This window comes from Argiope bruennichi, chromosome X1, assembly GCF_947563725.1.
Source record: "Argiope bruennichi chromosome X1, qqArgBrue1.1, whole genome shotgun sequence".
NCBI classification, from domain to species: Eukaryota; Metazoa; Arthropoda; class Arachnida; order Araneae; family Araneidae; genus Argiope; species Argiope bruennichi.
Genome location: NC_079162.1, coordinates 93,534,478 through 93,547,743, shown reverse-complemented (window position 1 = coordinate 93,547,743; position 13,266 = coordinate 93,534,478). Strand labels below are relative to the sequence as shown.

Genomic DNA, 13,266 nt, shown 5'->3' with positions numbered 1-13,266 from the left:
ACACAAAATAAAAATCCTCTTATAAATTTCATTAAAACATAGTTTTTAAACCAATGTTTATTATTAATTATTTCCAATATTAAAATTGTTTTTCTATAAAATTACCATTAAAGTTTGGAAAAGAACCAAGTAACTCTTCACCAACATCCCAATTACATATACCACCTTAATTACACATTTATTAGACGAGGAATATCGTGTTAAAAACACTCATAATCTTTACGTAGAAACATATGTTTGTAGAATATTTTTTTAATAACTGGGATGTATTTTTAATAACTGGGATGTATTTTTAATAATTGGAATGTAATGCGTTTTCCAGGTAAATCTAGATCCTACAGACGAGATGAAGAAATTAAAGCTTTGCATTGATGATTTGATTCCTGGCACTCAATTGATGGCTTACGGCAATGAAGCACAGTTCCTCTTCCACACTGCAGAAGAAAATTCAATGAAGAGTGTGGAAAACCGAGGATACAATTTCACTTGCGAAACATGTGAGATTTTTTTACCATTACTTTGCATTTTTAATGGACATAAAACTCTTTATTAATAACCATTATCATTTTATTTCTTTATGATCATATGTCATCTAGTCATAGGACATATAATATATTCAGATAATCATATGTCATCTAATCATAGGACATATGATATATCCAGATAAGCATATGTCATCTAATCATAGAACATATGATATATTCAGATACTCATATGTGATGATCTAATAATACGACATATGACATATTCAGATAATCATATGTTATAATATTCAGATAATTATCTATCATATCACAAGCCCAGAACGAATATCTTAACACATCTTGATCTTACAATGAAAAGTTAGTAATATCATTATTTGACTTTCTTTTTGTGTTTTTCATAATAAAATATCGATTTTTATGAAAACAATTCAAGGATATTTCCATTATTTCATTTTAACAACATTCTTTAAATATTTTTATTTATTAGTTTTCATTGTTTAATAGTTCTTTAAAAAATCCTTATTGTTAATCATTAGCACATATCAAGGAAATAGAACACTGAAACAAGCCAGTATGATTTCCATGAAAACAATTCAAAGAAATTTCGATTATTTCATTTTAACAACATTTTTAAATATTTTTATTTATTAGTTTTCATTGGTTAACAGCCCCTTAAAAGATCCTTATTATTAATTAACAACACATATCAAGGAAATAGAACACTATGAAAGAACATTGGCTTATGATATATAACCACTTGATGCATTTAAAATACCTCAACTAAATTGACAATAATATTCATCTTCTTCTTATTATTATTTTTTCATTTCCAGATTTTATTGTTACTTTTTATTTTGCCTATTCAGCATAAAAGATTAATAAGACAGTTTAGAAAATAATAAAGAAAAGCGATTTTTTAAAAATTGTAATGATTTAAAATAAAAAAGGTAACTTTGTACTTTCTCTTTTGCGAGTTCGATATATTGACTCCAAAAAGTCTATTTTTGGAATTATGGTAATCTACTCATCTACCAACGCATGCATATGAACATGATAACTCAAAAACGGAACGAGTAACATAAATTACATTTAGCTTGCGAGGTTTATAACAAAACTATGCACATGAATAACATTTTGGGATAAAACATCCAAAAGGTGGACTTTCTACATGATCAGGATGTGTGTTTGTCTGTCTCTCCTTGTCTGCCTGAAATGTGATAAATAAAGTATAAAAAATTAAAGGATGAAATTTCATATGATAAAAAAAATTCAGTTTTGAAGTCAATTTTAGGACATATAATCAATTGGAAAAGGAAGGAATGGAAACACATCGTGTTTTCAGGGAAGTATTATATATATTTGAAATAAATTCAATTTTTCTATGTCTTAAAATTTATTATTCTTTGCTTCAAACACTTAGTTCACTAACTATTTAATTTCTGAAATGTGCGAGGCTCTGGTTTTCCAATACTTCTCAGGGTCTTGTTTCTGTAACTTTAAATCTTCCAACTATACGCCTTAGTGTCATGTGAAAATCATTCACCTAAAACAAATGTTTGGTTAGCTATATTTCAGTAAAATTCCATTTTAAATTTATAAAAAATCTCTGAACGCTTTCTCATGGTCTCTTCCCTATCTTTGGCATCAGTGTTGAAATGACTTTATTGTGTTAAACAAACAAAAAACAAAACAAAAAAAAACTTCTAAAGCTGTAAAAGGATAGGAATATAATAATTTCTTTTAAAAAATATACAAACTAAAATGACAGAGTTACAAAGACAACAAACTCCTGCTTATTCGCCTATCTGTTCCTTACAATCTGTATAAACATATATTTTTATATATCTGAAGTAACCTAACATATATTTTTAATAACTTTATTTGGTTGAAGGCTTGCTTTTATTCTGTATAAACATATATTTTTAAGTATCTGAAGTAATATAACATATTTTTATTAACTTTATTTGGATGGCGGCTTGTTTTCATTCTGTGTAAACATATATTTTTATGTATCTGAAGTAATAAAACATTTATTTTTGGGAACTTTATTTGGTTGACAGCTTATTTTCATTCGCAATGAAGGCAAAGAATAAATATATATTTTCAGTTACCACTTTTATTTAATTGCGCATTACCATACTATTCAGTAAAAATATTAAATATGTTTTTATCTAAATTATAGTGATTATAATAATAAGTGATTTTTTAAAAAATATATATTCAAGAAAAGAATAGAAATTGTAACAAACCAAATTAACATTACTGAATTGATAGTTTTTTTTTTTTTTTATCATAATGCAGCTAAAAGACTCGACTATAACTTTTTCAATTCTACCACCTGAAAAAATCAGAATTATGAACTCAGATATAAATAGATGAATAAATATCTAACCAATAATAATGCACCATTAATAGGATAGAATTTTATGCAACAGTATTTATTTTCTACTTTTAGGGGGTGGAACTACATTGAAAAATACATTGTACTTGAAATCCAAACGAGAAGGCCGCATTTACAGTATGAACTTCAATCACAGTCAACCCATCGGCTTGAACTACAGTCAAAGGGTTGTGGTTCCTGTTGGCTATAAAATCCATCTGAAGTCGCTAAACGTGAGCCATCTCTCCCCTCAGTTGCCAACCTCCTGTGACGGAAGTGGTATCCACATTCATGACAAATATGCCACTCAAAAGACACTGTTCCTCTGGAATCCCTGCCGATCCACACATTTCGATGACAAAGACGGTCTGTGGTCCACTTTGCATGTCCTCAATATTGACGCTTGGAATTTCGATGGTAGTCTGCCGTTGTTCTTCTTAGAATATTTCGTTGTGAGAGGTAACATTATCCTCTAATTAAAAAAGACAACTAATAATTACATAATGACATTAAGAGATAATTTTATTATTATCCTCTAATAATAAAAGCCTAAACATATTTCTCTGCCTCAGAAACCAAACGGATATAAGTCACATTATATTCTACCAAGATACCTTTATAACTAAAAAGAATTTTTTGATTATCTATGAGAACTCTTATGATTATCTATGTAACTCTTATGAACTCTTATGATTATCTATGTAACTCTTATGAACTCTTATGATTATCTATGTAACTCTTATGAACTCTTATGATTATTTACTTGATTATCTATGTAAACTCTTTTTAACCCTGGTGATTATAAAAGGAGAATTGTTAACAGATTGATGTATGTTGCTATGGACTGATGCAACATCGAATTGTATGAGTAAAATTTTAATTACATAACAATTGGCCCTTCTGGACTTATCTTTGTCTGGTTCTGAGGTTTTTATTTCCTGTATTTGCAGAGCAAGATTTCAAATAAATAATTATTTTGTTCCTTTATAGATGATCATTTTGTGAATACAACTATAACTTTGGCTACCGAAACTTTGGAGTCCTGCAGACCTAATCCTTGTCAACATGGAGGAAGATGTATAAAAAATGGAACAAATTACAAATGTCATTGTTTTGGGCAATACACAGGTATTTTATAAACAAAAAGAGACCTCTAATTTGATTAGTGAAGTTGTTTTTCAGTAAAATCTCTTTCCTGCAAACTGTATAAAATGCTAATGAATTTATAAATGAACTCTTAGAAGAGAAATATTGTATTATGTATATTATTAAATTGTATTATTAGAGAAATATTGTATATTAATTCTCTGGAAATTTCAATAAAAGCAATATTGTATATTTAGAAGCATAATTTTTCTCTGAAATTTAACAAGTGCTTAAGGTTATTGGGGAAAATAATTCATTCAGCCCCTTTTGACCTCACAAGTTTAAAACCGCGAAAGATTAAAAATCATTTTTGAAATTCGAAGCAATATCAATTAATTTATTAAAATTTTACAAATAATCTTCCTTTCTTGCATTTCAAATATTGCATTTAATGCAGTAAAATGGAATTATTTCATTTTATATCCTATACATTTTATTATTAGTGCATAGTACTTTATATAAATATTTAATTTGTTTATAGGCAAGATTAAAACCTTTTATAGATTAATAATAATGCACAATGCATATTTTTCATGTATATTTGAATGTTCAGTTTCAAAAACCTTTATATCAAACAATAACCTTGCTTTATTGATACCTCTATCAGGTATTTTCTAAATTTAAATTGAAGTAAATTTGAATTTAATTAAAGAAAAATGTAACCATTTAAAACATACAAGTGAATTTAAAAATTTTAACGGAAACGAAAAAGAAAAAGAAAAAATGTGAAACTGAACGAAGTTTTATATTTGCTTTGAATCTATTATTAGCTTAGATAATAATGAACAAGGTATTAATGCTTTTAGAAAGATTCTTTTTGCAAAATAGATTATTTTAGTATTTTTCAATGAATCTTTTATTCAATAAACCTATAATATGTTTCATATAATATCATATAATATTCAGTGCATCTTACAATATCAAGATTTCGTTTCTTCATAAAAAAAAAATAGAATATTCATTGAAATGAGATTTTTATAAAATCTGTTTCATTTAAATAAGATTGTTTACATTTTTAAATATGCTTTTCTAATAGAACAAGTAAATATTTTTAAGAGAACGAAAAATCGAATTTAAGCAAGACATATTGAATCATAAAATATATAACGAATAAATACATTTATAGACATACACAAAATAAATACATCCTTGTGAATATAAGCATAGAATCAATAAATTGCATTTAAATATAAACGTTGCCAACTGGAGAAGTAAAACAAACTCAAAATGTTAAAAATTTGCTTTTCATAATAAAAGTAAACGATAGTTAATTCTAAAATATAGTGCAAAATCTGCATTTCCATTGCAAAAAACAATTTATGATGGTAGAAGAAAAGTATTATTAAATATTAAAAATTAACAAAAGCTTTTATGCGTGGGGTTATATGTCAAAAATATTTCTGTTTCGTGGTGCCATCTATTGAGAAAGTTTACAGTTATTAATTTTTTTAAAAATCGAACATCCTTTGCATCCCCATTCTTTTTACTTGTGAAAAATAATAAATTACAATAATATTTCATTTGGCCACCATCGTAGTTTAGTATTTCATGATATTCATGTTATTCTATGAATTATTTAAAAATGTATTATTTGTTCTGAAAAAACAAGATATATAATTGTAATTATCTCCTGACAATGATTTGCATAGATATTTAATTTTTCCTATTTAGTTGTCGTGAAAATTGCATAATTAATAAGTTATTATGTAATAAAATGTTGGAAAGATCTCTAAAAATCTATTTATTGTGATGAAAATGGTAGCATTGTTTTATAAAGTCTATATAAATATATCACGAAATTTTGATGAAATAAGTATAGAAATTGTTATTAGTATCCCATCAATTTGATATTCCTTATTAAAAATAAACAATTATGCTCTTTTCAATTAATCTAACTAATTTTCACCTTTAAAGACGAAACTAAGATCCAATTGACTAGTAACAGCACAAAAACTGATTGTCAAAGTAGGGACTTTGTATACCTTTCTTGAAAAGAATTTGATGCATATGTTACAAATATCCTAAAAATCTTGAAAATAATACAAATGCTTTTCCTGAAAATTTGCATCCATATGAAATTAAAGTGCTTAGTTATTTCAACGCTGAGTCAAAATTTTATAATCATTCAACGCAGTTTGAAATAAATCCAATGGAGCAAACTAGTTCGGTTTCTGTGTTTTTGAAACATGTTTACTAAGAAAAAAGTGTTTAAAGCTTATAAATAGGTATTTATTTTTTTAAAGTAAGATATATCTGGTTTTATGTCCATGTGCATTTACAGAGAGAACTAATTTTCTGCTTCCAAAACAATCACTTCATTCCCTAAATGTTATATATATTTTAACATGATTCCCCAAGTGTTACTTCAAACCTCCTCGTGATCTACAGTAAATTAGATTATTCAAGATAGTTCATTCAAAACTTTGTTAAATAAATTTCAATGTCACAATTATTGAAAACTTTTATTTTTGAAAACAAATATAATTTAACACCAAAAAAAATGATTAGTTTTTTTCTTTTAATAAGCAAACAAGTAAGTACAAAAATCTACTGTTTATTAAGTTATAATTGTATGTGTGAGTGCCATACTATAAATAAAAGTTGTTCAAAAGCAGATTCGTGTTCACTTGTATCCTTTTTTGGTCATTTAGGAGATTATACTAAATTCAGATGATTACGAGATTCTCTTATCCATAGTTATCCCATTTTCTAATTCCACTGATAATAGACAATGTCTTGCATATATTTTTTCGATCTTAACTTTACCTTTAGATTAATGACTTGTTCCAAATTCTACTGCAAATTCATCTTTTACCAACTAACTTGACGCAACTTAGTCAAAAATGTCTTTTACGCCATTAAACTAAGAAATTCAATGTTATTTTTAAATCAATTATGTTTGCAAATAAAAACTGCATGCTATCTAAATTTTGAAAAATTCTAAAAACAATTCAATTAACAATTTAAAAAATGTTTGTTTTTTCTTTTGTTCAATGATATTTTCAGGATCTTTTAGTCTATCATTATGAGCTTATGTTTGTATTATTTTAACTAAAAATTGCTTTAAAAATTAGCATTTAATTTCCCTATAGATATAGTGTTTCAACCACTCATTTTTTAAACAAAATTTTGTAGGTTTATTCTGCCATGTCACTTGGTGCGAAGTCAATGTCTGTGGAGAGAATGGTGCCTGCAACTTAACAGCTAATGGTTGGACTTGTGATTGCCTTCCTGGATTTGCAGGATCTCGATGTCAGCAAAGAGTGACTCCTTGCTCTCCAAATCCTTGCGGAGAAAATGGAAAGTGCTCTCTTCATAATGGAACTTTTGCTTGCCAATGCGAATTGGATTATGAAGGTAAAAAGAGAAGAATATAGTGTTAAATGCCATTCTTTAAGAAAATTACAGTATACAAAAAACTTTAAAGTATGCGGTACTGAAATGATAAGATTTTCCCATCTACATAGTTAATGACCACTACTAATAACTTGTTGACAACTGTGAGTTTGTTTCCTCTGAAAGGAACTTGCCTATTTGCTGATAGGGTGTAGACTTACTAAGTTAAATGTAATGTAACTTTTCGTAGACGTATACACGATTTATAAGATGGTAATTACTGAATACAAAGAAAAGCTATTGTACACAATGCTATAAAAATTTTACAATAGAATAACCATTTTTTTAATTCTTTATAATTGAGCATATTGTACAAGTAATACAGAAACAGGGATTTTATATTCGCTTATTATTATAATGACTTCAACGAAGGAAAAAATTCAATGGGTTCGTTGGTTCCATGAATTCAAATTGGTCAATACTGCTTAGTTTTAATTTTACCTAAGGTACAAAGTATTTGAAACACAGTTGAAAATATTGATATATTCAAAGATACGGTACATAGATGTAGCCTCTCGTATGACAGCAGAAATATTCAAGAATACTTGGTGAGAATTTGAATAATGTTTTGACATTCTTTGAGCTACTAAGTGCATTCACATTGAAATTTACTGACGAATTCTTTGAGCTTAAAGTAGTTTTATTAAAACCGTTATAAACGTCTTTTCAATATATTGAAGAAAAAAAACCATAGGTCAAATAATAATTTTTTTTTATAAAAACCCTTTGTAATCAAGGAGAAACTTTGTAACTACCCTGTATATTATACACACATAATATTAAGCACATCCAGATATAAATGTTGCTATAAATCCTGAAATAAGAGAGAAATGGTAATTCATGAATAACTCTTCGAGAATCTCTATAGACTAACATATTCTCTTTCAATCTCCGCCTTTACATGCAACCATCCGTGGCAGTCATGAGAATGAGATATGTCAAGAAAGTCGTCTCAAAATAAGATTATTTGTCAGAATAAATTTCCCTATATCATGGCTATTATGAGATGATTTATTGCTGTTTATGTAATGTAATGTTTATAAAATTATGCTGAATTCATACCATCTACACAAAATTTTGAACTTCCCTTTAATGGTGATTAATGCAGACTCTTGCTAAAAGATATTACAAATAACAGATAAACAATTCTTAATGAGACTTTACAGAACCATACTGTCTTTAAACATTCCGCCAGGTAGTATATAAGTATTAAGAGAAATAATTTGTATTAAAAGTTTTGCCTGTTTTCTTCATAGGATGGCTACATATTGTTAAGTAGTGCAAATTGTCATGATGCTCTATTCGTACCACTGTCTATTCACGTTAAGGTTTTTTTTTCATGGATATAGAGTTGTTTCGATCATAATACCTGTGTAGAGTTTTCGCGTGAATAGGTACAGCATTGCCTTATTATTACTTAAATGGAAAAACAATGAATTTTTATAACTTTTTTTTCTCAATCTAAAGACCCACACCAACAACAACTATACAACGAGATTTCTTTTTCATTATTTAGAAAGTGAATCTGAAGCTATAGGTGGTTATCAAAATAATAGAGACATCTGTGAATAAAAGTGACACTTACGAATGCGCTTCATAAGCCTTAAATTATAATCCTAGCTAGCAGTTTTTTAATACAAAAAGTATATATCATGGCAGTATGAGGTATCAGTAGTGAAGTTGTATGCATCTTGGATTTTTGTTAAAAGCGTAAAATTTCCGACTTCTCAGAGTACAAATAAGGCAAATTGTAAGAGCCCAATTAGATGGAGCAACTCTTACTCAAACGCAGAAACTTTTAGGCGTTTTTAGAGGTACGATGTCTAAACACATGACAGCATATACACAGTGTGGCAAGATAAGCTTAGTAAAGCAAAATAGCAGACGGAAGGAGAAGCTGAGTGACATGGACCAATGAATATTGAAGTTGATTGTAATGTCTAAAAAGAAGGGGAAAAAACGATGGCCTAAGTTACCTCAGAGCTCAATCAGCATCCGGATCGTCCTTTTTCAATAAATACAGCTAGGAACACTATCGTAAACAGAACATTTACAGCAGAGCAGCAATTCCCAAGCCACTTGTAAGAGATGTTAACACTAAATATCGTTAACAGTGGTGCCATAACCAAAAGACCTGCTCAATTAATAAGCGAAAGACAATTATAACGAATCATTTTCACACTTTTCCCTAAAACAGGACGTGTAGAGGTTTGTAAGTCACCTGCACTTTCTGCTGGCCCTATCGTAACCTTGAAATAATGGATCAGTGGGGGAAGTATAGAGAAGTTTTAGCTGAATAAGTCCTTCCTATCATGCAAACTTTTGTTCCCTGAAGAAGGTGGAATTTTCTAAAATGATAATATTCTTATTCATGCACCAGGACTTGTCCAGTCGTGGTTTGACGAACACAAGGATGAAGTGAAACATCTATTGTGGCCAACACAGTCCACCGACTTCAATATAATCAAACCATTTTGGCGTATTTTAGAGCGTTGAATCCGGGATCGACTCTTTCCACTGGAATCTCTCCCGGATCTTTCACAGTAACTCAATGAACTACAATACTCTTTTAAACACTATTCAGCACTTGTATGATTCGATTCCAAGGCGAATTCAAGCTGTATTACATGTCAAAGGTGCGGCTACGGTTTATTATTAAAATCTCTTGTATTCGTTTGTGGTGCTTTCATTAATTTATTAACCACTTGCATATTTTTTCAATAATTATGCATCGACATACTTATGCTTCTTTACAGTATATTTAGAACAGTATTTAGGAAAGATTGAAATTGTTACAGTAATTTTTCGTGTTTACACTAAAAGTGACAATGCTAATTCATATTTTCCGTTATATAAGTTTCTTGTTTTTTAAATTGACCAAAGGGTGGATTTCCGCCTCAGTAATGACTTGGTACTTAGTTCAAAGCTTATCGTTTTTCTTTAAGCTGTATAATAATTTTAACAAGTTTTGATTGTAGTATGTTCTGTCAAATGGTTTCCTTTTTCTAGTTATATTCATATACCTTATTTATAAATATTAGAAATTATTTTGGCTTTATTATTAAAATAGAAAGCTTATTAATAACAGTGAATGATTATAAATAATTTTCAGGATATATATATAAGAGAATAGTACGGTTTTAATTTGTGTCTTATCGTTTGTTTGCAATAAGGCTTACAAGACATCAAACAATTTCACTTAACAGGTTTTTCCTGCAAGTATTCTGTATAAGTAAATTTTGTCAAGTGAAACATGCCCCATACATAGTTGAATTCTTCCCATGTTTTAATCAGCATGTCTGCAATAAAATGGTCGCACAATATGAAAGATACTTGATCTTCTTTCCAGATAGAATAAAGTATTATAAATGAAAGTTTCATGTGATCGTTTATGAAACATCAAAACCTCTGATTTTATCAGAAATAAAAGCATGTTTTGGTTACCTAATATGTCGTAAAATCGTTTTAAATATTCTTAGCCGTATGTTATTCTTTCTCTTACACAAACATCAAGAAACAGATATCATCGGCAAATGTTAGAACTTGGAAGTATAAAGCTAAATATTCTACAGAAAGTACACTATGAACCTTTACAGCAGTCATATTTAACAAGTTGACAGATGCAGAAGGCTTTTTATTCGGTTCACAGAAATCTTATATACCCATTCCAGATCCGAATCTTTAATATCTTGTTCTAACTCTATAGTTCCATTTATTTTTATATCCAGAATCTCATTACTTACATAATCTTGTAATTCAAAAAGGCTTAAGAACTAAGCAAACTATCTTTTATTGGGGGTCATATTTCAAAATTCAAAAATGGTATTTTAAGTACATTTCTTACAGCTAACAATGGAAATTATTTTTAAGCCCTGAAAGGGTCTTTTGAAAAGTTGCATTTTTTCTGTATTGTTTTATAGATTTTTTCGCTAAATATTTTGCTTGACTTTATATACATTTCAAAAAATGTGTTGTAAGAAAAATTCGAAATCTGTGTAAAATCATGAGTTGATAAGGACTTATTAATGTTGATATTTCATGTCTTAACATAAATATGCTTAGTTTTATAAACATTTGAAGAAATGTGATACAAACTAAATTCGATATCAGTGTGCAGCTATAAGTAGATAGTAAATTATTAACATTGATATTCATTAAATGAATAGCTTTTTGCACAAAATATATTGAATAGTTTCTACTCTATTTATTAAAGTGATTTTAAATTCGAGTTGTTATGCATAATTATATCGATATTTCAAAAGCATTAATCAATTTAAGCTTTTCTTTTTCCTTACCTTAGTAAGGAAAAATAAAATAAACAGGATAAACTAAAACAAAGCCATACGCATAATATGATTTTTGCATGCAAATATTTTCCATTGCTGAGAAATCTTTTCTTTAATTTACTGACTTCCAAATTAAATGTGTTAGTTTTAAAATATATATAAGAACAATGTTAACTTTGTCCAGGAAACGGGGGAAAACAGATTGATTGTCTGTTTTTTTTGCTTATAGAGCAGAAATATGCTTTTTCAATTAGTATATTTGTAAATGCATTTGTTTCAGTATGCACTTTTTACAAAAGATCTTTATTTAACTTATGTTGCTTCATGCATCTTAAGAAAGATTTTTATATTAGGTTTTTCTCTCACTTTTTGATGCACTAGAATTTTCAGTTTTGTACCTCAATAAAATGCACTTTCATAAATAATACGTTATTCTAATATTTTCAGAATTTAATTATGTGGTAATCGATTAATGTAAGTATATTTTGTTTGCATACCAGTGGCGTCACCTGCTAACGAATTTTGGAAAAAAAATATTTTACGATTTCTGAATATTTATAGTAATTGGTTATTTAAAAAAAAAAACTAAAATGTATTAAATCATTAAAATAAAACATCTATGTCTTGTACACAATAAAACTGTGTGTTTATAAACTGTTTTTGATTTTTTTTTGTCTTTTCAATGATAGTAATTTTAGTTAAACTTTTCTTTCTTTAGGCACACGTTGTGAGAAATTTGTAATGCGGATTCCTTATAAGCCATTAAGCCAGAGGATGTTAGAAGAACCTTTCTGGCTGGGTCTCATCACTGTTTTCAGCGTTTTGGCCATCATACTCCTCATATATTGCATCAAAAGGAAATTTGCTGACAAAATCGAAAAGTTTTTTGCACATGAAATTGAAAGGACTAGGTACCGTAAGTATGATAAATTTTTATTTGATGAACAATTATAAAGTAGATCACTTCACAAGATGGGAAAACACTCTAGCTGGTAAAATATCGCTTTAGTGTCTTTTTGCATGCTTTTACAATTTTTTTTATTTAACTCTGTACATTTTATAATCAATTTTACATTTACTTTCTGATTTGTTTGAAATTTTTTACACTTATATATTCTTGCTGACAATACATTGTTTTAATATTTACAAATCTTAATTATCAATTAATCCATTAAGTTAATTTAAGTCTAAAGAAGGATGCAATGGCATCACATAATAATTAATTTGAGAAAAATTCCGCAAGACTTCATAATATATAATATAATGGATTATAAATGACTAATCAGATGGTAAGCAATAATTAAATAATATGAATTCTATTTTTTAATAAACAAATGGATACTTTTAATAAAAGTTTTATGCACTTAATATGACTGTTTTCGTCTTTGTAAAGGTGGCATTTTTTAACCTTTTTCTCATTCGCTTCCTGCTGCACTCGAGTTTTGAAATTCCGTACAGTTGTGTGTTCCTGATAACAATAAAATATTCTAATTCTTCAGAAATTAAATTTTTAATTAATTAAGTAACTTTCTGAAAAGTTTTGCTTTTAAAAGGCTACTATCCCTTCATTTTT

The 13,266-nt window shown here is 28.1% G+C and overlaps 1 protein-coding gene across 1 annotated transcript in view; it reads left to right on the top strand.

Annotated features, from left to right (window-relative positions):
- Positions 1 to 13,266, top strand: part of LOC129958989 (uncharacterized) — a 325,187-nt gene that overhangs the window by 294,002 nt on the left and 17,919 nt on the right. Inside the window, exons 17-21 of the mRNA XM_056071757.1 lie at positions 323 to 497; positions 2,941 to 3,324; positions 3,856 to 3,993; positions 7,147 to 7,368; positions 12,412 to 12,609. Coding sequence (XP_055927732.1) covers positions 323 to 497; positions 2,941 to 3,324; positions 3,856 to 3,993; positions 7,147 to 7,368; positions 12,412 to 12,609 — 1,117 coding nt within the window. The remainder of the gene's footprint in view (positions 1 to 322; positions 498 to 2,940; positions 3,325 to 3,855; positions 3,994 to 7,146; positions 7,369 to 12,411; positions 12,610 to 13,266) is intronic.